The following is a 23,138-nucleotide window of genomic DNA, read 5'->3' as shown; positions in this document are numbered from 1 at the left end:
TCATCCATTCGGATATTATGGATAGTATTTCACGTTTTATTTTATTTTATTTTATTTCTTAAAATTTATTTATATTTAATTAAGTGATTCTTTGGCGTACCACTAGAATGGAGCCCGCGTACCACTAGTAGTACGCGTACCACAGTTTGAGAATCACTGTTATAGAATGTTACTGAATCTGTAAGTCAAAAATTGAAGGCAGTTAGTTTCCTAATTAAGTAACTATGACTAGAGATGCAACATGTACAACCCCAATTCCAAAAAAGTTTGGATGCTGTATGAAACATGAATAAAAACAGAATATAAAGATTTGCAAATCATGAAAACCATATATTTAATTGAAAACAGTACAAAGGCAACATATCAAATGTTGAAACTGAGAAATTGTATTGTTTTTTGAAAAATATATGCTCATTTTGAATTTGATGTCAGCAACACATTTCAAAAAAGTTGGGACAGGAGCAAGTTTACCACTGTGTTGCATCACCTCTCTTTTAACACCACTCTGTAAACGTTTGGGAACTGAGGAGACCAGCTGCTGTAGTTTTGAAAGAGAAATGTTGTCCCCTTCTTTCCTGATATACAATTTCAGTTGCTCAACAGTTCGGGGTCTCCTTTGTCTTATTTTGCGCTTCATAATGCACCAAATGTTTTAAATGGGAAACAAGTCTGGACTGCAGGCGGGCCAGTTTAGCACCCAGACTCTTTTACACAGCATATGCAAATTATTGCATTCTGTTTTTATTTACAGTTTACACAGCATCCCAACTTTTTTGGAAATGTGGTTGTATTATGTTAAATATCAAAAAATCACTCAGCAAAATTATTCCAAAGAATAATTTATTTTAAAAGCTAGATTTAACGTTTAGCTTTTCAGTAATGCTCAGTTAAACTGGACAAAGATTGTGATGGCTCAGCTAGCATTTATCTTGCTAGACAAGCAATATATCTAAAGTCCTTCCTGCACCATGCCTTGGTCTTCCCTGGCAGTCTCCCGTCCCAGTACTAACCTGGCCAGGCCCTTAAGGTGCATTGGTCAGTGCCGATCTCTGTTTCCGTAGCCCTTGGCCTCTCGCCTATACAGCTAGGGTTACGGGGGGGGCAGCATGTCCTCTGGTAATCACGAGTTTGACTCCCTGCTCGCGTCTGTATTGCAGTGTGCCTTACCAGACGGCAGTAGGTACCATGTTTATGATGGTCTTTGGTATGACCCGACCACGAGTAGAACTGATCTCTTGGTATCTCCTGATCGAGAGGTGGACACGCTAACCACTAAGCTAGCTTACGGTAGCAAGTAATATATACTTACTACTATTTACTTCACACTAACTCCACACTGATGTGTCTCTTTCTCTGGTAGGTAATTATGCCACAAGGCCCCTGAGCACAGGAGATTGGAACAGATCCCACTCAGGCAAACCCAGACACAAGCGTGCAAAGCCTCAGGTCTCGTCTGACAGTGACGGCTCACGGCCTGGACACTTCGTCCCACTAAACTCCTCTGCTCCCAATAACTCCTCATCCGAATCTTCCCAACACAAACCCAATTTCTTCTCTCCCTTGCTGTTGCCTGTTCAGCCCCCTTACTACCCCATCCCACCTCAATTCAGTGCCATGCAGCCACATGCCGTTCCTACGGTGGCGCAACCCGAACAGACGCAGCCGATCATGCAGGTCACGAATCCTTTCATGTCTCCTGTCATGACCATCATCATGCCCTACCCTGTCAACTACACCATCTATCCCCAGGCAGTGCCAGGTGTACCAGGCATACCTACACCTGGATTAGTGCCTCCACCTCCTCCATTTCCCCATCCTTCCTACATTTCCCCGATGGACAATCCACCTGTTCAGGCTGGTCCCAGCTCAATGCCCTCAACCACTGGAGCATTGCCATCTTCACTAATCTCATCTCCATGGCCGGAAGAGGATGTGGATGGCGCTCAGCCCACAGTACTGTTTTCCAGTTCCAGGTCCAGCAGTCCACTACAGCTCAACCTGCTGCAGGAGGAGCTGCCCAAACCGAACACCCCGCAGGGAAACACAGGCCGAGCTGAAAGCCTGCACGAGCAGCATGACAAGGTGATTAAACTCTCTGGGGGGGGGGAACCTGTTAGGGATGGTGCGATTGTGATGGTTGATGCCAAAGTTCTGTATTACTTATTTATGTTAGTGGTAGTAAAACTAGTAACCAAAAAACTATGTTTGTGCTAGAAAACCATAGTTAATGATCAGGAATTTGACAGGTTGTAACTCTGCTGTGTGTTATTACTTTTAAAGGAGGATGCTCCCAGCGATTTGGGTAATCAGGATGCTCAGTCCACCTCCAGCGTCCTGCTGGATCTGCTGCTGCAAGAGGATGCTCGCTCCGGAACTGGGTCCAATGCCTCGGGAAGTGGATCTGGAGAATCTGGGGGTTCTCTGGGTTCGGGTTCAGGCCTGGGATCCAATGGTACCTCCACCAGCCGCACAGGTACAGAATGAAATCACTGTATCTTGATTGTCAATTTGAAAAGCTCCTCCTGCACTTAGTGATTTGGGGGTGTGGCTTAGGAGAAAACACTGAAATGGAGCCACGACAGCTGTTGATTTTATTCCAGCTTCATGCTGCTGTTGTGCTTGTTAACCCACATCTTGTGCTCCAACAGGCAGCAGCAACAGCAGCAAGTACTTCGCCAGCAATGACTCGTCAGACACGTCCTGTAAGGCCAGGAAGAGCCAGGATGCACCAGAGCGCTCCAGCTTCAACAAGTGTGTGGAGGACTCGCTGTGGACCATGATCCAGCACACACCAGAGCCGGTCATGATGACCTATCAGATCCATCCCAGGTACCTGAGCCCGAAGGGTGTGTCCCCGTCAGTTGCAGCACCCTGTCACTCCTGTGAGAACACGGGAGGAATGTTACTGTCTGGGTCATCTCTGTCCACAGGGGAAAGAGTTTAGTGCGGCCAGTCACACTCGCCGGTGTAGTTCTCTCCAGGGTAGTTGTCTGTCTCATTGCACTGTCCACCCTGTTTCCCCTGAGGTAGGTGAATCCAGGTGACAGTTTACAGTGAGATCACCACTAATCAGCTGGCTGAGATGACGTAACACACGTACTGTAGCACAGTTTGTGGATGGAGAAGTAGACTGACCGAGAGCTGAAGCTCACTGAGCACCTTCCTGTTCTGACTCTCTAAATTGGAACTCGAATCTCACTATTTGGCTTATGCAGACAAAAAGCGTGTGTGCCTGTGTGTTAGCAGGCGTATGTAACTGTTTGTGTGACCATGGGTGTCATTTTATGTGTCTGTATCCGTGTACAGGGACCAGGCACAGGTTCTGAAGGAGGACCGAGAGAAGCTGCTCCTCCTGCAGCCCATGCAGCCGTGGTTCACTCAGGAGCAGAAGGAGGAGCTGGCCGAGGTACATTCCTGGATCCAGCATCACAGTGTACCCAAGGAGATAAACACACAAGTAAGCAGCTCCGTAAACATGGACGTGTTTATGCATTACTTCAGGGGGTTTTGATTAAACAGGTTCTTTTCATAGAGCAAATAAACATTTCGGTATTCTTGTGTGTTTTTCAGGGATGCATGAGCTGTAACCCCACTGCTCTGGAAGGAAGTGACACGGTGGCCCACTCTCCCAGCCTGCCCATTCCAGACAGCTCAACCTCTCAGGATTGCCCTCAGGAGGACGTCAGCCCCGCCTCTGACACCTGAAGCCGCTTTTCCGAGCACTTCAGGTTAAAAGTCCCGTCCCCTTTTCACTGAGCCAGACCATCATTACGCATCACCCAATCATGTCTGCACACTCGGTAAGGAGGGTGGAGTTGGTCACGGTGTCATAATTGGACGTGACGTGACGTGACGAGACGATATGTCGGACCTACTCGAACCATCAGGAGAGACTGACCTTCATTTGTTGGAACCATATAACTGTGAATCTTTGACGCTTTGTTAGCAAAACTGTAATTTATATCAGTATTAATTTTTTCTATTCTTATTTTTGTAAAGTTACAGTTCTAGTTTGGGTTTCACTGTGTTTTATACGAAGACGCGCGCGAGCCTGACGTGCGTCGGTCGGCGTTGACCAGTATGTCTTTCATGACGATTTTGCTCGTCGTCATGGCCGTTCTCATTGAATTGAACAAAATGAGTACCTTGTCTCCCAAAGTCCAGTTGTACTGTATATCGATGCTTTAAGCCCTGATTAAATTTCTATAAATTTGTCTGGTGTCTTGATTCCAAACTACGGTATGTGCACGACGTCCTGAGCGTTTTGCCCTTAAAATGCGCCAGTCATGCACTTGTATACGCTTTCTTGCTGCTGTGGTAGTTGGGAGAATTTGTCTTGGCTCGGATCCTTTTGCACAGCCGCGGCTTTTTGGTTCTGCGTTTAGTCATTATTAACCCAAATCCAAATGCCTTTTGTTCTATCACATTACAGGAAACACATTACTGGTTATAGGAAAAAGTTCAAATTAAGGAATGAGCAATTCTTTCTTCCTGAAGGTGCATTTGCTCACATTGAGAATCAGTACTGTTTTGTTTTTTTTTAATTTATGAATATAGTGATTTTATTTGTATTTTTTTAGATGATATACAATTAACAGTTATTCCACTAAATCGAGTCGTACATGAGCTGATAGTTGACAAGGCGCGTAGCACCAAGTTGTCTATAAGCCATGTACGACAAGATTGAGTGGAATAACTGTTTTATTCTGTCCACATTCACTGGATTTTGAGAAACGGAGCATTTTTATTTTTTACAAATCCAATAAATAAAAACTTTATACAAAATGTCTGACAAAATCATTTCCACTTAGAATATAAACAAACCGGTGAAATAACAGGAGCAGGTTGGGGAAAATGTGATGATAATTATTATTACTGAAAAAAAAAAGTGCTTACCATGAAATACTTTAATTCGTCCTCTGTTGGTTCAGCAACACGCTCCACCATTTTGTTTTTCTCTACTCACGGTATATGAGCTGATATCCTAGTAGTAGAGTAGCCAATCAGTGTGCAATTGCTCATATCCATCGAATGTGGATAGAATAAATATATAATACATTAATCTTTTTTTATAGTTTAGATATGTATATTGCACTTGCTTTATAATTTAATCCCAAGCTTAGGTTTTTTTTTTTTTTAATTTAATTTTTTTTAAATTCCCAAAAGAGCTGGTAGGGAGAGTGCTCAAAGTGATGCTTATTCTCTTAACATTTCAAAATCATATAGTTTCTCCTTGTTGGGGGGGGGGGGAAGGTTCTAGAAGAATGATTTATATAACTGGGGAGATTTTACCATCAATTTTTCCACCACCAGGTTTTTTTTTTTTCTGAACTCGTGGCTTTCGTTAAGTAATTTAAGTATTTCCCACATTAGTGAGAAAATTATTGAGATGTCATGTACAGATGACGTGTGACCCAAGTGGGATTTAAATTCAGCACTTTAATTGCTTTAATTGCTCAATTTAATTTAAATTAATTGCAGCCAATCCATAAAAATCCATCAGCGTGGTTAAGGACGTGTGAGAAGTTGTCATGATTTGTTGCTCGTGGTGTTGAAGGTGTGAAATCAGGATGGGAAGGGCGGGTCAGCTCAGCGCTTTGAAGGATGTACACTGTTAAGCACAAAATGGTGGTGGTGTTTTTTTTTTTTTTTTTTTTTTTTTTTTACATTCTTGTGGACAGAAAAACAGGGTATTTTGTACAGGTTTTGCCACACTGTATGGATGTACATAACATGCTATGTATTTTTGCAAGAAGGAAAGAAAAAAGAAAAGTTTTGTCTTGAATTCAGGGAAGAGTTTTGTGACCTCTGAATTTGAAATGAATTATAAATTAAAATCTACAGTTACTTCAAACATGTCGTCGTCCTGCAAATCACTTCACCACAGTGACATTTATTAATATTTAATACATTACAAAGAAAGAAGGAAGGAGTATACAGTACAACCATTTTTGAAACATAAATTTATTTATATTGTTATACACACTATTTACTGTATTTACACCTGTGCCAAAGGTAAATGTACAAAATAAAGTTGCATGTGATGCAACTTCTATCTACTTAAACATCACACAGTCTTTTCTAGGTCATTGTAAAAGCACAAGTGACAGGCTATAAGTATGCATGTGCAGCGTGTGTGTGTGGTGTGTGTGTGTGTGTGGTGTGTGTGTGTGTTTGTTTTCAGACACAGTATTTCCAGAAGCACTCAGAGTTTCCCCCACGCTTCTGGTACTGTTTCCTGGCACCCAGGAAATGTCCAAGTGGGTTCAACCACGGCTTTTCTATCAGCGCCTGGACGACAAGACGAGATCAGAAAAATGTAAGATCAGGTTTTATTTATTTAATGCCGATTTATCACTTGTCAAAATCATGTTTCAAAATTTTATGTACCTCTTTCACCACTTGGCTAGGAACAAAGCTGGCTGTTCTGAGAGCTGTAGGAAAAAAGAGCGTTATGTTACTGTGATGCACAGAAACAGCAGATCAGTGAAACAGACCTCAAACAATCTTTCCTCAAACAGTTTCATTTAGAAGTGATTTGTAAATGTCATTCTGAATTGTTTCTGATTTATCATCAGCGTAACATGAAGCACCAGATAGGTGGCGCTGTTATGCTGGGTATTATTTACATGATCAGATAGTTACCCAAAATTAACAGAAAAAAAAATCTCACAGTAAAAACCGTCTTCCTTTCCTTCCTTTTATTTCTCCTTAATTAATTCCATTTACACATGTTTAATGTTTCATAAATTACTCAATAATTGTATTGTTAATCATCCAATCAAGTAACTAGAAACAGAAATATTGGTGCATGTTCATTGTGAACGTCAAGAATATTTGATTTTCTTATCTTCTTTACCAGCCACTACGATAAATGCAAGTTAAGAAGTTGTTTTTGTTTTTTTAACTCTGCATTTTGTATGCAACATTTTTAAAAAAATCGAATGAGACAGTCAGTGACGGCGTAGCTCACTCCGGCCCCGTCTAGTCCAGAAGGAACGATCTAAAGTGGGCCACCTTGCGCAATAAAAGTTGTAAGCTATATACACTATAAACAAGCTCTATATAGACGCGATATCCACCCTAGGAATACCGACCTATTTACCAGAAAGAATCCAAAACGGCGAGGAGTTGACCGAGAAGAAGCGATTTTTGTTGAACTGCTCATTAAAGCTTAATTAATCCATAACTTCATAATAATTGTAATTAAGCAAATCTGGGTAGAAGTTATATGCACCCCAGGCAGACCCACCTTCCTTCAAAAAAGAATAAAAATCAGTGAAGAATTGAGAGAAGAAGCAATTTTTGTGAAATAGGGACGAAGGACAACACATGATGGGGTAAACTCATCACTTGTCGGCCGGATGAGCTAATAATTAATAAAATAGTTGGCCATAGACATCAGGAGGTGCCCTGTATACAAGGATCGACTGACGATGTCTGACATTATTTATTAAAATTATTTATTTCCCATGAATCCTGTCTGCTGTATTATAGGTCATTTTGAAGAAGTCGACGTTCATACTGATTTTTAATCGTTTAACATCTTTCTGATTCTTGCTATTATTTTGGAACGATGAGTCAGGAGACTTTATAACATTTGTTCTGTTCTGAGAAATTGCTATAAATGCAAACTCCAAGTGTGTGTGTGTGTGTGTGTGTGTGTGTGTGTGTAGATGAAAGTGTGTAAAACATTTTTTTTCACCTTTTGGGTATAGTAACACTATAAAGCGAGTTAATAATTCATGAAGAGATTGAATGGAAAGGAGATGGAGATGGACAGGAATCTTTTGAGGAATATTTAAGCCAGACCCTGTGGGTGTTAATACACTGATCTGAATTTGATTGCATTTACATACAATTGAGGTCTTGTGTGTTGTTCATAGCAGGCAATCTTAAAAAGCTCTAAACCGATTTTAGTTTCCTGATGCTCTGTACATGTAGAATAACACAGATTGAGGACAATGTAGAGTTTGTGTAAACGTCCAAGCAAGTGCAAACAGTCAACTTAAACATGACGACTTATAATGGAGTAATAGCGCTGTTATAACACTGGTAATAGCAACTCACCTTCTCTGCTGTTGTCTCCTGTGAGGAAGGAAGGGAAGCCGATTCCAGCAGACCCCTGTGACAGAAACGCCTGCTCGGAGAAAGACATCTCGTCTGGATTCACCGCCTGCTCTTCTTCTGATCCTGAGACAACCGTTCAATTTATTAGGTACAGAGCAACACCATCAGTGTATCAGTTGAGTGTGTGTGTGTTGGACTCACCAGGCCCTGTGTAGGACATGCCAGCCAAGTGTGTGAGGGGGTGTCCGAGAAGAGGCTCCAGAGCTGTGAGGAACAGAGCGCAGGACAGGACCGCTTTACACAGCATCACTTCAGCTGATGATACACACTCTCTGTCTTTCTCCACTAATAAACGCAAGGCCTTATATAAATATATACACTCCACGAGATGCCAGATCACCTGTCCATCCCTAACATCACCTCTCCCTCCCTCTCTGTCACTTTTTTTTTTTTTAAATTTCATCATGTGTCACTGCTGGATCCTGGTGTACGCTGTAAATCCAGAGTGAATAGAGTAATAAAAGTGGGGCGTGTGCGTCGCTGTACGAGTCAGAACCGGGCCGCTGAGTGTCAGGGCGTTCAGCTTGGGTCATAAATCCGCTGAGCTCAGGTGTGAATGCGTGCGCTGTGTATCAGGAATGAGAGAGGTTGTGGGTCGGCAGGTTGCCCACTTAATTAATTTCCTTAAGAGGCAGGATCGGTTTATTGGTTGTAATGGTGGCAGCACTTGATCAACCGTGTCATTCGGCGAGCTCTGACGCCTCAGAAGGTCAGGAACAGCGATGAGAGAAAGTTTCATATTCTTAACGAGAATGAAGGAGCTACTACATAAGAGCTACCTCTGTGGCCTTTTCTGTTCATCATAGATCTTGCACCGAACGTACACCTAAATGAACCCTTAGTGTTCCTGTGAAATCTCCCAACACCCTGAGTGCTCTGGAGCTCGAGCACTCACAGTATGTCGGATTAAAAAGTTATATATTTAGTGTCTGGTTAAAATAACTAGCCAGACCCTGATGCTGTAACATAATGCAGATGAGTTGTTTACTCTCGAAGCCAAGCTTGTATTTACTGTAAAAAAGCTTTCCTTCCTCTGTTAATTATGCATCTCTTAATTAACTGTTCTTAACTTCTTCATAAAAAAGTTCTACTTTCTGATATGAAAATGTATATTAAAACATTTTTCCTTTTGTTTTACAGTTCTAGATACGCTCTAAGAAAAAAACCGATGACTAAACTCTACCCTAACTTGTCACCTTTTGTACCTTTTTAATGTTTGCGTTTCACCTGGTAATGTGCTGGACCCTTAAAAAGAGATTTTCAAAAAGATACAAATGTCCTTTTAAGGTAAAGATTTAAAGGTAAACTACAGATAAAGGTCAACTGTACAACCTTTTATTCTATTGTAAGGTAGTACAGGTACCAACCCAGTGACATGTTAAGGTGCAGGTTCGTACCTTTTTTGATTATATACATTTGGAAGTATAAAGTCTTCATAACAGGCTCGCGATCAGTAATATTTACAGGCGACACCGATCCGATACAGTATCAGTATTGGGTTGATACCAGCACAGAACTTTGGCCTGAGTATTGGATCCTGTTAAAATTGGCAAATTGGCTTTTTGGAAAAGAATTAGAAATGTTTACATATTAAGAGGATAGGTTATTTTTTCTTTTGTTAGGATTGATTTTTATTCCATTTGTACTTGATGCGTTACTATAGATATATAACAGTTATTCCATGAAATCGAGTCGTACATGAGCTGATGGCCGATGAGGCGCGTAGCACTGAGTCAGCTATAAACCATATATGACGAGATTGAGTGGAATAACTCTTTTATTCTAGTTACATTCACTGGATTTTGAGAAACGGAGCATTTTTATTTTTCGCAAATTCAATAAATAAAAACTTTATACAAAACGTCCGACAAAATCATTTCCGCTTAGGCAGACTTCTTAAAATCCTATCGATGGCTGCACAAATTGACTTGTGTTTTTTTTGTAGAAAGTGCCGTCTTGCTGTCATGCCGCGGTATAGAATAGCTTTAGACATTTATTTATTTAATTCTTCCTTGGACATTTCAGTTCTGTAATTTTCAATCTTCTTTGAGCTTTTGAACCAGTCTAAAAAAAAAAAATCAACAAATTTTAATGCTTAAAGATGAAGAAAGTAAACAAACCGGTGAAATGACAGGAGCAATTTGTGAAAAATGTGATGATAATAATAATCCTTGGGGGAAAAAAAAGATACGTTCTTACCATCAAATACTTTGATTCCATGTTTTGGTGCTTGCTTTTTTTTTGGGGGGGGGGGGGGGTTTCGAGTTCAGTTTTTATTTCATCCTCGGTTGGTTCAGCAACACGCTCCGCCATTTTGTTTTACTCTACTCACAGTACCGTATATGAGCTGATATCCTAGTCGTAGAGTAGCCAATCAGAGCGCACGATTGTTCATATTTAGTGAATGTGGATAGAATAAATATCAGATATTTATGCTGTATCCCCATATCAGATGGGTATCGAGGTATGAGAAGAGAAAAAGTAAAAAAGAAAACTTTCTTTTTTGATACTGATCTTGAAACCATGAACATCAACAAATACTGAGCTTCATTTAAGACGGTTTTCTTCAAACACTACTGAGCTTTGTTTTTAACTGCAACGCTTTACAGTTAAACTCCTTTCACATCATTTCGAAAATCACTTACAGTGCATTGTAAATATAATAAAGTATAAATATAATTAGATCAATCCAAAGAAAAGGGGGAAAAGTATATTTATATGTAAACATTTCCAGTTATTAAAAATACAATTCTTTTCCAGATCTCATTTCAATCTTCACCTTTTGTTACAGATCCCATATACGATTTGTTTTGTCCGATATCTGATCCATCTTTTTTTTTTTTTCCTGGATTAGATCATCTAAATAATGCTAAAATTAATTATTGTAAATTAATTAGTATTGTTAATTTTTAATAATTAATAATTTTAATGTTATTTTAAATTCATTCGTATTATCTAAAGAATGCTAAAAATAATTATATTTTTAATTATAGTGCTAAATCCAACTCATTCATTCATTCATTCATTCATCTCCAATTGATCTGCTTTATCCTGGGAATACTGAACACACACCCTGGATGTCCCGCCAGTCCTCAGTCTCAACTCTGACCATCCTTTAAACTTCTTGCTTTAATTCCAAAATCTGAGGTTTTATGGACTTTTTTTTTTTAAAGAAGCAGAACGTCCATCCATAACCAGAATAACTCTGTACTCTACGCTGCGTCTCATCTCGGTACTGCTGGATCACTTCGGCTCGGTCACTTGTCACTTTTAAATCTGCGACCCTGACCAAAGGTTTAAATGATTCACAACCTTTGGTCACTTTAATATCTGCAGACGGGCGCTGTAAATGGGAATTTATATCCTGTCAATGTAGAAGGCATCAAACAGGAGGCATAAATAGCAGCTCTTCAGCTCTCTCTCTCACTCACTCACTCACACACACACACACACACACACACACACACACACACACACACACACACACACACTCTCTGTCTTACTGTGCATGCAGAATCTGTGTCTCACAATCTGCATGAAAGTGAAGTGACACCATTTCGCTTTATTTTTGGACGAGCACACAGCAGCTGTACTTTTATATAGTAAATAGTTACGTAAATATTTCCCACATGATGTATAAAGTGTGTATTTGCTGCACTGACGGCTGTGACAGCGGCATGGGTCAGTTAAAACACTTCTTTATTATTTATCTCAACTATTTATGATTTTTTAAAAAATCTATCATATATGAAGTATACAAGAAATATAATGCGCCATGTTTTTGTGTTTAACACCATTTGTTTTGCAGAAAATATTTGCATTAATGTTTACAATATAAACATGACTGACTTTTTTTTTTTTTTTTAAGTTAAAGTTCAAGATCATACAGGCTACACGAGCTTTCTTGTACAATGAAATTTTTAGTTTGAACTCTCATGGATTGTGAATAAAAGTAAACGATAATAATAATAATAATAATAATAATAATAAACTAGAAAAGCACTCGGAGAGCGCAGACCTCCGCCAAGAATCCTTTAAAAAAAAATCTGGACTCCAGAAGGTGATCTGGATCACCGCCAAAATTTAATGGATTGTTACTTGTGCCCAGTCACACCTCTGGAAAAAATTTCAGAGCAATCCATTCATTACTTTTTCCGTAATGTTGCTAACAGACAAACCAACCAACAAACCAACGCTACCGAAAACATAACCTTCTTGGCGGAGGTAATAATAATAATGTAGCAACTTGGATGGGTGGGTGGAGCACAGAAGGACGGCAGGCCAGAACGGAGTTCACAAAACCGTTTATTATCAGCTTTTCAGCTTCTACACGTTTATTCATATATCTTTATACACACACACACACACACACACACACACACGTGTTCTGGTCGGGAGAGAGCCCGCTCTGCTCTCCCTCTCTTCCTTAAATAGGGCGCGGCTGCTGGGAAGACACACAAACCCAGGTTAATTCACATCAGGTGTAGTGATTCTGCCACTTACCTTCCCCGACTCTGCCCTCCGGTCACAGACCGACACTTGACCACGCCCCCACTGCCACATACCCCCACCGCCCGACTCAGGCCGGGCAGCCGTCCGGCCCACAGCCGACTCCCCCCCCCCCCCCCCCGATGGGAGAGGAAGTCCGCCACGACCATCTGCGGCCCCGGCCTGTGGACTACCTTGAAGTTAAAGGGTTGGAGTGCCAGATACCAACGGGTGATCCACGCGTTGGCATCCTTCATGCAGTGGAGCCACTGGAGGGGCGTGTGGTCTGAACAGAGGGTGAAAGGGCGTCCCAGCAGGTAGTAATGGAGGGCGAGGACCACCCACTTGATGGCCAGGCACTCCTTCTCAATGGTGCTGTAGCGCCCCTCACGCACTGACAGCTTCCGACTTATATACAGCACTGGGTGATCCTCCACCTCCTGGGACAAAACAGCCCCCAGCCCTCTGTCCGACGCATCCGTCTGCAATATAAAAGAGAGAGAAAAGTCAGGGGAGTGTAACAATGGCCCCCCACACAGTGCAGCCTTTACCTCAGAAAAAGCCCGCTGGCATTGCTCTGTCCACTGGACCGGATCTGGTGCCCCCTTTTTAGTGAGATCAGTCAGCGGGCTGGTGACATCCGAATAATTAGGTATAAACCTGCGATAATAGCCAGCCAGCCCCAGGAACTGTCTCACCCCCTTTTTGGTCTTGGGCCTCGGGCAGGCCGTAATTGCCGCCGTCTTGTTAATTTGGGGACGCACCTGCCCGTTGCCCAAGTGGAAGCCCAGATACCGTACTTCCACCCGCCCAATCACACACTTCTTCGGGTTGGCTGTGAGACCCGCCCGCCTCAGCGACCTAAGGACGGCCCTCAGATGTTGGAGGTGCCTCAGCCAGTCATTACTATAGACAATGATATCGTCAAGATAGGCGGCCGCATAGGTGGTGTGGGGGCGAAGGACCCTATCCATCAGCCGCTGAAACGTAGCGGGTGCCCCAAACAGCCCAAAAGGAAGTGTGACAAACTGGTGTAAGCCGAACGGTGTGGAAAAGGCCGTTTTTTCTCGGGATAATGGAGTCAAGGGGATCTGCCAATAACCCTTTGTTAAATCCAGTGTCGAGTAAAAGCAAGCCGTGCCTAGTTGATCGAGCAACTCAATACGAGGCATTGGGTACGCATCGAATTTAGACACCGCGTTGACTTTTCTATAGTCCACACAGAACCGGACCGACCCGTCGGCCTTGGGTATCAAGACCACCGGGCTGCTCCAGTCACTGTGGGACTCCTTGACGATGCCCATTTTGAGCATGGCCTCGAGTTCTTCCCGAACCACTTTTTTCTTGTGTTCAGGTAGCCTGTAAGGGCGGCTACGCACTACCACCCCCGGGGGTGTCTCAATGTGGTGCTCTATGAGGTTGGTGTGGCTGGGCAGGGGTGAGAATATGTCCGAAAACTCGGTCTGCAACTGGGCAACCTCCGCAAGTTGGGTCGGGGAGAGGTGGTCTCCACAGGGGACTGGAGAGGTACACGATGCCAATTTTCCCTTTTGAACCTCCGGCCCCAGCTCTGCCTTCTCCGGAACCACCGACACCAACGCCACAGGGACCTCCTCGTTCCAGAGTTTGAGCAGGTTGAAGTGGTAAACTTGTAACGCCCCACCCCTGTCCGTTCGCCTCACCTCATAGTCAACGCCCCCGACTCGCCGTGTGACCTCAAAGGGTCCTTGCCACTTGGCGACTAATTTGGAGCTCGATGTGGGCAACAGTACGAGTACTTTATCTCCCGGTGCGAACTCCCTGAGGCGCATACCCTTGTCGTACAGGCGGGTTTGTCGTTCTTGGGCCTGCCGCAAATTCTCCTGTGTTAGGTGGGTGAGTGTGTGGAGTTTTGCGCGCAGGTCAATAACATATTGGATTTCATTTTTACTTTGTGAAGGTCCCTCCTCCCAATTTTCCCGCAGCACATCTAGAATGCCGCTCGGCTTACGCCCATATAACAATTCAAATGGGGAGAACCCTGTGGAGGCTTGGGGAACCTCTCGCACTGAAAACAACAAGGGTTCGAGCCGCTTATCCCAATTACGTGCGTCCTCACTTTAGGAAATTTTTAATTATATTTTTGAGGGTGCGATTGAACAGTTCAACTAAACCGTCCATTTGTGGGTGATACACGCTGGTGCGGATTGGCTTAATGCCTAATAACCCATACAGTTCCTTTAGTGTACGTGACATAAACGCGGTGCCTTGGTCAGTCAGAATCTCTTTCGGGATTCCAACTCGGGAGATGACGCGGAAGAGTGCCTCCGCAATACTGCGTGCTGAGATATTGTGAAGAGGCACTGATTCCGGGTATCGCGTTGCATAGTCCACCAGAACTAATATAAAGTGGTACCCTCGTGCTGACTGATCTAATGGCCCGACGAGATCCATCCCAATTCTTTCGAACGGGGTATCAATTAACGGTAGAGGGCGCAAAGGCGCTTTTGGAATGGCCGCTGGATTTACTAACTGGCATTCACGGCACGCCGTATACCACCTACGGACATCGCCGTGAATCCCCGGCCAATAGAATCGGGCCATTATTCGGGCTAGTGTTTTATCCTGTCCTAAGTGTCCAGCCATGGGATTAAAGTGAGCCGCCTGGAATACCAATTCCTGGCGGCTTTTCAGAATCAAAAGCTGCGTGACTTGCTCTTTAGTTTGAGTGTCCTGCGTCACTCGGTATAATCTATCCTTCATAATCGCGAAGTAGGGGAAGGACGGGGTGGCGTTCGGTGGGAGCGTTTGACCATCGATTACTCTCACTTGGTCAAACGCATGCCGCAGAGTCTCGTCTCGCGACTGCTCTAACGGGAAATCCGCCAGGGATTCCCCAATAGAGAGAGGAGGAGTCGGCGGCTCCTCACTCTGACGCGGAGCTGACGTAGACAGCTCTGTGACAGCTGCTCCCGCCAACACGACACCGGGACCTCCCCTTATTAAACTACTGCAGGACCCACTCTTTACTAGGTGCCTCATTAATTCCCCAAATCCCGGCCAATCAGTCCCCAAAATTATTGAGTGGGTAAGGCGAGGATTAACCGCCGCCTTCACTATAAAATTTTTCCCCTTGAAAAAAAATGTGGACTGACACTAAAGGGTAGCTGTGAACATCCCCGTGCACACACAACACCTTCACCAATTGTGCTCCCCCCAATGCCTCGTCTTGCACCAGGCTTTGGTGGATTGAGGTCTGATTACAACCAGAATCCACCAACGCCTGATATGTATCCCCTTGGATACTCACCGGTATGCGATACGCTCCGGCCCGATCGAGGGCGGCTCCTGGCGCGTCGGGGATCCGAACCACCGCGCCCACTTCCATAACCGAGCACTGTTGTTGGAGGTGGCCCGACTCCCCGCAGCGCCAGCAAACCGGCCCGGGCTTCCTCTCTGCTCTGGGGCTCACTCACCTGAGGGGGGGAGAGACAGACACAGAAGGGAGAAACGGGAGGGCACTGTGGGCCGGCTGGGGTGGGGCCGGCCCCCGCCTCCGCGGTGGGGGAACGGGGCGAGGAGGAGACATGGGAGAGAGAGAGGAGAGGGGAGAAGAGGTTGTCTGCTGTCCTGCCGTCGGGACAGCCGCCAAATGGTACTCCGCCAGCTCGATTGCCTGATCCAGCGACGCCGGTCGGTGGCACTGGACCCACTCTGAAGCTCCAGCTGGTAGACGCGCGATGAACTGCTCCAGTGCCACCTGGTCGATGATCCCCTCGGCGTCGTGGTTGTCGGCCCTCAACCACCGCCCACAGGCGTCCCGGAGTTGCTGGCCGAACACGAACGGCCGGCCAACTTCCTCCAAGCGCAAAGCGTGGAAGCGCTGCTGTTATTGTTCGGGGGTGCACCCCACACGCTGGAGAACGGCCCGGCGAAGGTCCGCGTAGGCCAGCCGGCGGTCGGTGGGGAGCTGTAGCGCAGCCAGCTGCGCCTCTCCCGTTGGCAGGGGGAGGAGGAGCACCGCGCGCTGTTCCATCGGCCACCCCAAGGTCTCTGCCACCTGCTCAAAGAACATGAGGAAGGCCTCTGGGTCGTCCTGTGGGCCAATCTTCGTCAGGGTGAAGGGGGACAGCCCCGTGGCGGTGGACCCCGCTGATGCGAGGAGGTGCCGGAACGCCTGTCGCTCTTCCTGCTGAGCCAGCACCAGGGCCTCGAACCGCTGTTCCTGATCCTTCCGGAGGGCGACTAGTGCCTGGTGCTGGCTTTGCTGGGCCATGGCAAGGGCGTGGACCAGCTCAGCGAATGGGGAGGACTCCATGGGGCTGTTCTGCTTCGGCGCTCCAAATCCTGGGTTTCGGCACCACTGTAGCAACTTGGGTGGGTGGGTGGAGCACAGAAGGACGGCAGGCCAGAACTGAGTTCACAAAACCGTTTATTATCAGCTTTTCAGCTTCTACACGTTTATTCATATATCTTTATATACACACACACATGCCACACACACGTGTTCTGGTCAGGAGAGAGAGCCCGCCCTGCTCTCCCTCTCTTCCTTAAATAGGGCGCGGCTGCTGGGAAGACACACAAACACAGGTTAATTCACATCAGGTGTAGTGATTCTGCCACTTACCTTCCCTGACTCCGCCCTCCGGTCACAGACCTACGCTTGACCACGCCCCCACTGCCACAAATAACTAGAATGCATTTCCGGAGAAAATGCGAAAGTGTGCTTGCTCAGGTGCGCCACCATGGCGACCCGGCAAGAGAGGCATCCGCATGCCCACATGACAAGTTTTGTCAACACGTGAAAGTTTGGCCAAGACACAAGGCGGATTCTCATACGGAGATGACAGGCTGGCAAGGTTCTTTACAGGGACATCCCAGAGCATCACTAACATGAAGATTTAGATGTAATTCTAAATCCGTAAAGAGATATGACCCAAAACACGTTTTTGCTCATTGTGGCGCCCCTAGTGGCCAAATGACACCAAATTTGATGAGGGTACATGAACTGGTGCGGAAAGTCATCTCAACAAATATGGTCTTGATACGCCAAAACGTTTCTGAGATATGAGCCAAAATACGTTTTTGCTAATTGTTACGCCCCCTAGTGGCCAAATGACACCATATTTGATGAGGGTAGTTTGGATGGTGTCTAAAGTCATGCCACTAAATATGGTCTTGATATGTCAAAGCGTTTCCATGATATGAGCTCACTTCCTGTTTGGTGGCTTCGCCATCGATTTTGATTGGCTGTCATGGGCGAACGCTTCGATTTATGAGAGCGAAACGAATATCATTCATTAGGCATGGACTGGAGATCACGTCTGCCAAGTTTCGTGATGATCAGACAAAACATGCGGCCAGGGTCACTCTACCTTCACTTTGGACAAAATTCAAAATGGCGGAAAATCTAATGAGGCGGAGAATGACGTCATAGGGTGCGTTGGAATCGCCTAGCTCCAAGGATTCCAATGGCACCAGACTTATGAAAATCAGACATGCGGATCAAAAGTTATGTGCATGAACGCATGTAAGATTTTGATCAGTTGGTGGCGCTAAAGCGTGAGATGTACCGACATGAAACTTGATGAAATCGATCAGGGTCCACTCCTCTATCAGTGTACTAAGTTTCATGACTTTACACCTTACGGTTTGGCCTACAGAAGGAAAAATCTGTTTTTTGCGTCGCACGCCCATTCTTTTCAATGGGGAAAAAATTAATCCTTTAAAAAAATCCGGGATCCAGAAGGTGATCCGGATCACTGCCAAAATTTAATGGATTGTTACTTGTGCCCAGGCACACCTCTGGAAAAAAATTTCAGAGCAATCCGTTCATTACTTTTTCTGTAATGTTGCTAACAGACAAACCAACAAACAAACCAACGCTACCGAAAACATAACCTCCTTGGCGGAGGTACGGTAACAACACTGATGACATGAAATTTGTGCAACATTAAAATAAATAAATAAATAAATAAATAAAAATGGGAACTAATATTAACAAACAGCAATAGTAATAATAATTAATATTAAACATTTTAATAATTAACACAATGTTTGTTTGAATGTTAATGAAATACACTTTTGTTGTTTGCCTTATAATTCATTTGAGACTGATTTTGTTGATATTTATGCTTCAATAATGCTGAAGTTCATTTATCATGTTAATAAATCCTATAAATTATTTATTATTTTTGCTGTCACATTCCTATTTAATGTTTAATATTTCATTTGTATTTTATTAATTTGTTTAAATAAATGGTCTATTTGTCAATGTTTATTAAACTGAGTTTTCAAGATTTATTTTAGATATTTTAGGTCTGTTAATTTTAATATAAATATTTTTTAAAAGGAAAAACTGCTATTTACTTAGTTTGAAAAAAATTTTTTTCCCCTGAGAAAAATAGAGGAAATAAAATCGGCCTATTTTCAAGAGGGTTTTCCAGCATTATTTAGATTTAAAAAATTATGATATTTATAATATTTTAATAAATATTTTTGAACAAATACTGCTATTTATTTGTATTTATTTCAAATACCATTTAGGTGAGTTAGATAAAAAAAAAAAAAAACTTTATTCATCACATGCACACTTCAAGCACAGTGAAATTCATCCTCTGCATTTAACCCATCTGAAGCAGTGAAGTTTTTACTGCAATTTAATCTGAAATCTTTCCCCTAACTATTTTTGAAGAGTGACATGGCATTTTACTTTCATTTATTTTAAATATTATTTGTGGTGTCAGTCATTTTATTCTAAATGTTTTAAAGGGAACTTCTCTGATTTAGTTTGTATGAAATTGTTTTTATTATTAGAGTTTTTATAAGCATGTTATTTTATTTGCGTTTTACTTTTATAAAATATTTTAGGGGTGCCAATATTTCTGTAAAAAAAATTTAAGGATTAGTGCTGTTCATGAAATATAGCGTGAATATTGGTAAATCATCACAAAGTGGAACACTTAAGCTTGATCCTCTGTATGTACACTGCTGTGCAAAAGTCTTGGCACCCCGGTTTTTAGTATGAATTTTGTTTGAGTTTTATTTGATGACTTCGACAAGATGGAGTCAGTACAGAAACATTTTAGATTCCAAACATGAGTTTTCCAACACAAAATTTAAAAAAGCACAGGGTGCAAAAAGCAAAGGTTTTAATAAGTGCAATTATGTCTGCTTTGTGTTTTACTAGATTTTTGCTTTTAGTGTGAGGAAGATCTTAAGTTTTTGGATGGACGGATGGATGGATAAATAAGCAAATGACAAAGTGACATCAAACGTCCCACTTTAGCAGTATTCACCCCAGGTAGGCGACTTGTTATTTATTTTGCTAGCTGTTTAGTACAAAGTGAGTGTAGAGTTTATGTATAGGCATCAGTTTTGTTTGAGGGTGCCAATATCCCCCCCCCCGACACGCTGTTTGACTCCCCTACACACCTGAGTGTAATTTCCCTCAATACCAGCAGATGGCGGGCACGCACAGAAGTGTGTGTGTGTGTGTGTGTGTTATTACGCTCCTGTCCGTTGCTTTTGGTGACGACATCCAGAAGCAGAAACTGAAACGCTCCTAACTCTCTGCTGTAACATTTTATTATTTATTTTCATCTGGAGTGTATGAACGGTGCGTGTTTATCAGGTGTGTGTGTGTTTTACTGGATTTGTGCACAGAGAAATCAGAAATAAATTCATGACTTGATTCCAGGAGAAACGAGAAATAAACATCATCCTGGGAGCAACAGGAAGCGTCTGGACTGGAGAAGGTAAACAAACAAACAAACAAACAAACAACATTTTTCTTATTTATTTTCTCACAATTTAAAACACTATTGTCATGTCATAGTTTAGGAAGGAAAACTGATTAGTTTGTGTTGTCATTGTTGGTACACGACTCAGTTTTGTGTTTAGTTTTAGATTAATAGCCTGTCATTATTTGTAGTGAATTTAATAATTTGTTTGTTTGTTTGTTCTTAAAATTTACATACTGTACACTGACTTGATTCACTATCTAGATTTTATCCTAATACACATTTGTAAAAATGCAGATGTAATTAATTGGGTTATATTAGAGCCTAATTAGGCAATTAAGTCTTAATTATTAATTAATTTAATGATGTGAGCATGTTGTTGTCTTCTTTAGAATTTGAATACAGTTTTAGCACTATGGAAGTGTGTGAGTGATCATGAATGCTGCTGGCATGACACAGATTGGGATCGACAAATCTCACCTGCCACAGGTCTACGACGGTGAGCAATCAATCAAACAATCAATCAGTTAATTACTAAAAGTGTAAAATGTTGTCATTTATCTATCTTGAAACCCTACAGCAGGGGTCTTCAATCCTATCCGCAAAGGGCCGGTGTAGCTGCAGGCTTTCATTACAGCCAAATTGGAGGCTCACTTGACTGGAGACGAGGGTGAAATGATTAAACAAGTGAAATCAGGTGTAGCTCCTGCTTGGTTGGAATGAAAGCCTGCAGCCACACTGGCCCTTTGTGGATAGGATTGAAGACCCCTGCCCTACAGAGACTTCACAGTGGTTATTAAAATTCACTTTAATAAGTGCTACTGTGAGAATATGAATGACATTTTTGGAAAAGAGGGGTGTGTGTGTGTGTGTGTAGAAGAGGGAGGGTGAAGGCAGATAAGGCTTCAAGAATGTCTGGACTTTCCCCTCTAATTACTGTGGACAAGTGAACGCTTGGTGAACATCCTCACAGTCAGTTGAGAGTTTGAAAGAGTTTTTGTTTGTGCATTTTTAAAACAAGTATGTGATGGTGTGGTACCTTTTAAGAGCCTATGTATCTTTCACCAGGAAACCTAGATATAAAATGCATCTGTAAATGGACCTTAATGCTTTTTTTCTTTGACTAAAGCTTTGAGTGCACCTTTCTAGGTAAAAGATGCATATTAAAGGTACAAAAAATGTATAGAGATGTGGAATGGTAGCATTTAGTACCCTTTTATCTGGGAGTGTAGTCTCAGGGTCAATTATATATAGTATAGAGTGCAAAAAAAGTTTATCTGATTTTTCAGTATGAACAGGTAAACAAGTAATAGACAGAGGAACCAAACAATGGACCTACATGCACACCAAGCTGCTTTTTAGGATGTGTGTGTGTGGGGGGCACTCCCTCCTCCTCTTGGTTAGATATTTATATAATCTCTCTTTTCTCTTTCCCTCCCTCCCAGTGCCAAATATAGACAGCACTGGAGAAAGGAGAAGGACTGTGCTAATGGAAAAGTGCATGCACGACAGTTTTCTAAACAGAGGCCTTAGTCTCTCTCTCTCCCTCTCTCCCCATCATTCACTTCTTCCTCCCTGGCCTCACTTTAAGCACTACCATCTGTGCAGCCTCAGGTTATAGGTCATCTGGCGAAATCGCGTAAAAGAAACCGAGATGAAATCGGGTCAAATTGCAAAGCAAAACTTCAAAATACCTCCGCCCACACCAACCACCTCCCCACGTCCATCGTGCCTCTTTTCTTCTCTTGTCCGTTTTTCAAAGTCCATCTTTTGGTCTCGCACACATTCAAAGTTCGTCAAGACACCTTTATTTATGAAGCACATTTAAAAGACGACAATTGTCGCAAATCCAAATGGTAATGAAATATCAGTAAAAGCATCAAATTTAAAACGTTAAAAGGGAAACACAATCATTAAATGACAAAACTGGAGATAGTCAGGGAAATGTGGTGGAGAAACTCACTGAATAATCAAATTAATAGTCAAGGAATACAGTATGAGTGACAAAAACAAAATGGCGGAGCGTGAGTAGACAAAAACAAAATGGCGGAGCGCGTTGCTGAACCAACTGAGGACGAAATAAAAACTGGAGTGGAGAAAATCACTGAATAATCAAATTAATAGTCAAGGAATTCAGGATGTAATTAATAAAACAGTGTTGTGCTGTTACAGGAAAATAATCAGTGACATCAGTGGGCGGTGTGATGAAGCGGAGTTTCTGTTACCTCTGTAAAGTTGCTTATTTTCCTATAACCGCATGCCCTGAAGTGTTTCATTCCTCATACGTTACACCAATCTGCTAGCGATTACAACTTTTTAGTAATTAATTACAAATGTACTTTTTATCCATTTATAATTATTGTTCTTGAACACTCATAAAACAGGTTACTTCCTGCTTACACTTGTGCTATAGCAGTTATAAACGTTCGTTCCCTCACCTGCCTCTCTTTTTCTCTTTTGTGACGTTAAGAAGACAAAAAAAAACAAAACCAAGAAATCACGAAGCTGAAGATGTCGAAAACCTTGAAGTTACAGCTTTACCTCTGACACCGGAGACTCCTTCCATAAATAAATGTCTAAATGAACATCTCCTTATAGAAAACTTCACCACAACAATCATTACACATTTTCTTTGTCTTAAATGAGATAGGAGACATTGATGATGTTTATTATTCTTATATGAACCTGTAATTTGCGGCTGCGCTACTGTCAGAGCTGCTGTTAGAGAAAACGTGTGTTGTTGGAAATCTCCGTCCTCGTTTATAATGTTTCCAACACAGGAAGTGCCATTACGAGTCC

General features: G+C 42.7%; 3 protein-coding genes across 7 annotated transcripts in view; 2 read left to right on the top strand and 1 right to left on the bottom strand.

Moving 5' to 3' along the window:
- per3 (period circadian clock 3) overlaps nt 1-5,856 on the top strand; it is a 34,777-nt gene extending 28,921 nt beyond the window's left edge. The window contains exons 19-23 of the mRNA XM_060910381.1: nt 1,361-2,082; nt 2,281-2,473; nt 2,649-2,829; nt 3,307-3,457; nt 3,571-5,856. Of these exons, the coding sequence (XP_060766364.1) occupies nt 1,361-2,082; nt 2,281-2,473; nt 2,649-2,829; nt 3,307-3,457; nt 3,571-3,705 (1,382 nt within the window). The 3' untranslated portion in view covers nt 3,706-5,856. The remainder of the gene's footprint in view (nt 1-1,360; nt 2,083-2,280; nt 2,474-2,648; nt 2,830-3,306; nt 3,458-3,570) is intronic.
- Nucleotides 5,857-6,180: 324 nt separating this feature from the next.
- uts2b (urotensin 2, beta) lies at nt 6,181-8,377 on the bottom strand. The gene is made up of 4 exons (XM_060910995.1): nt 8,272-8,377; nt 8,071-8,193; nt 6,391-6,434; nt 6,181-6,291 (listed from the first exon to the last, which is right to left on the bottom strand). Exons 1-4 carry the CDS (start codon nt 8,375-8,377, stop codon nt 6,181-6,183), a joined length of 384 nt encoding a protein of 127 aa, XP_060766978.1.
- The window catches only part of ccdc50b (coiled-coil domain containing 50b), a 45,614-nt gene continuing 28,733 nt past the window's right edge, over nt 6,258-23,138 (top strand). For 2 of the 5 annotated variants that reach the window (XM_060910986.1, XM_060910991.1), the window contains exons 1-2: nt 20,151-20,354; nt 20,732-20,838. In XM_060910986.1, coding sequence (XP_060766969.1) covers nt 20,775-20,838 — 64 coding nt within the window. In that variant the 5' untranslated portion in view covers nt 20,151-20,354; nt 20,732-20,774. Of the gene's footprint in view, nt 6,320-8,065; nt 8,219-19,786; nt 19,901-20,136; nt 20,355-20,731; nt 20,839-23,138 lie in introns of those variants that run through there. The other 3 variants (XM_060910988.1, XM_060910987.1, XM_060910990.1) reach the window with 3 other exon arrangements.

This window comes from Neoarius graeffei, chromosome 26 (assembly GCF_027579695.1).
Source record: "Neoarius graeffei isolate fNeoGra1 chromosome 26, fNeoGra1.pri, whole genome shotgun sequence".
In the NCBI taxonomy this organism is placed as follows: domain Eukaryota; kingdom Metazoa; phylum Chordata; class Actinopteri; order Siluriformes; family Ariidae; genus Neoarius; species Neoarius graeffei.
Note: the sequence above shows the minus strand (reverse complement) of the source record. Positions and strands in the feature narration are given on the sequence as shown.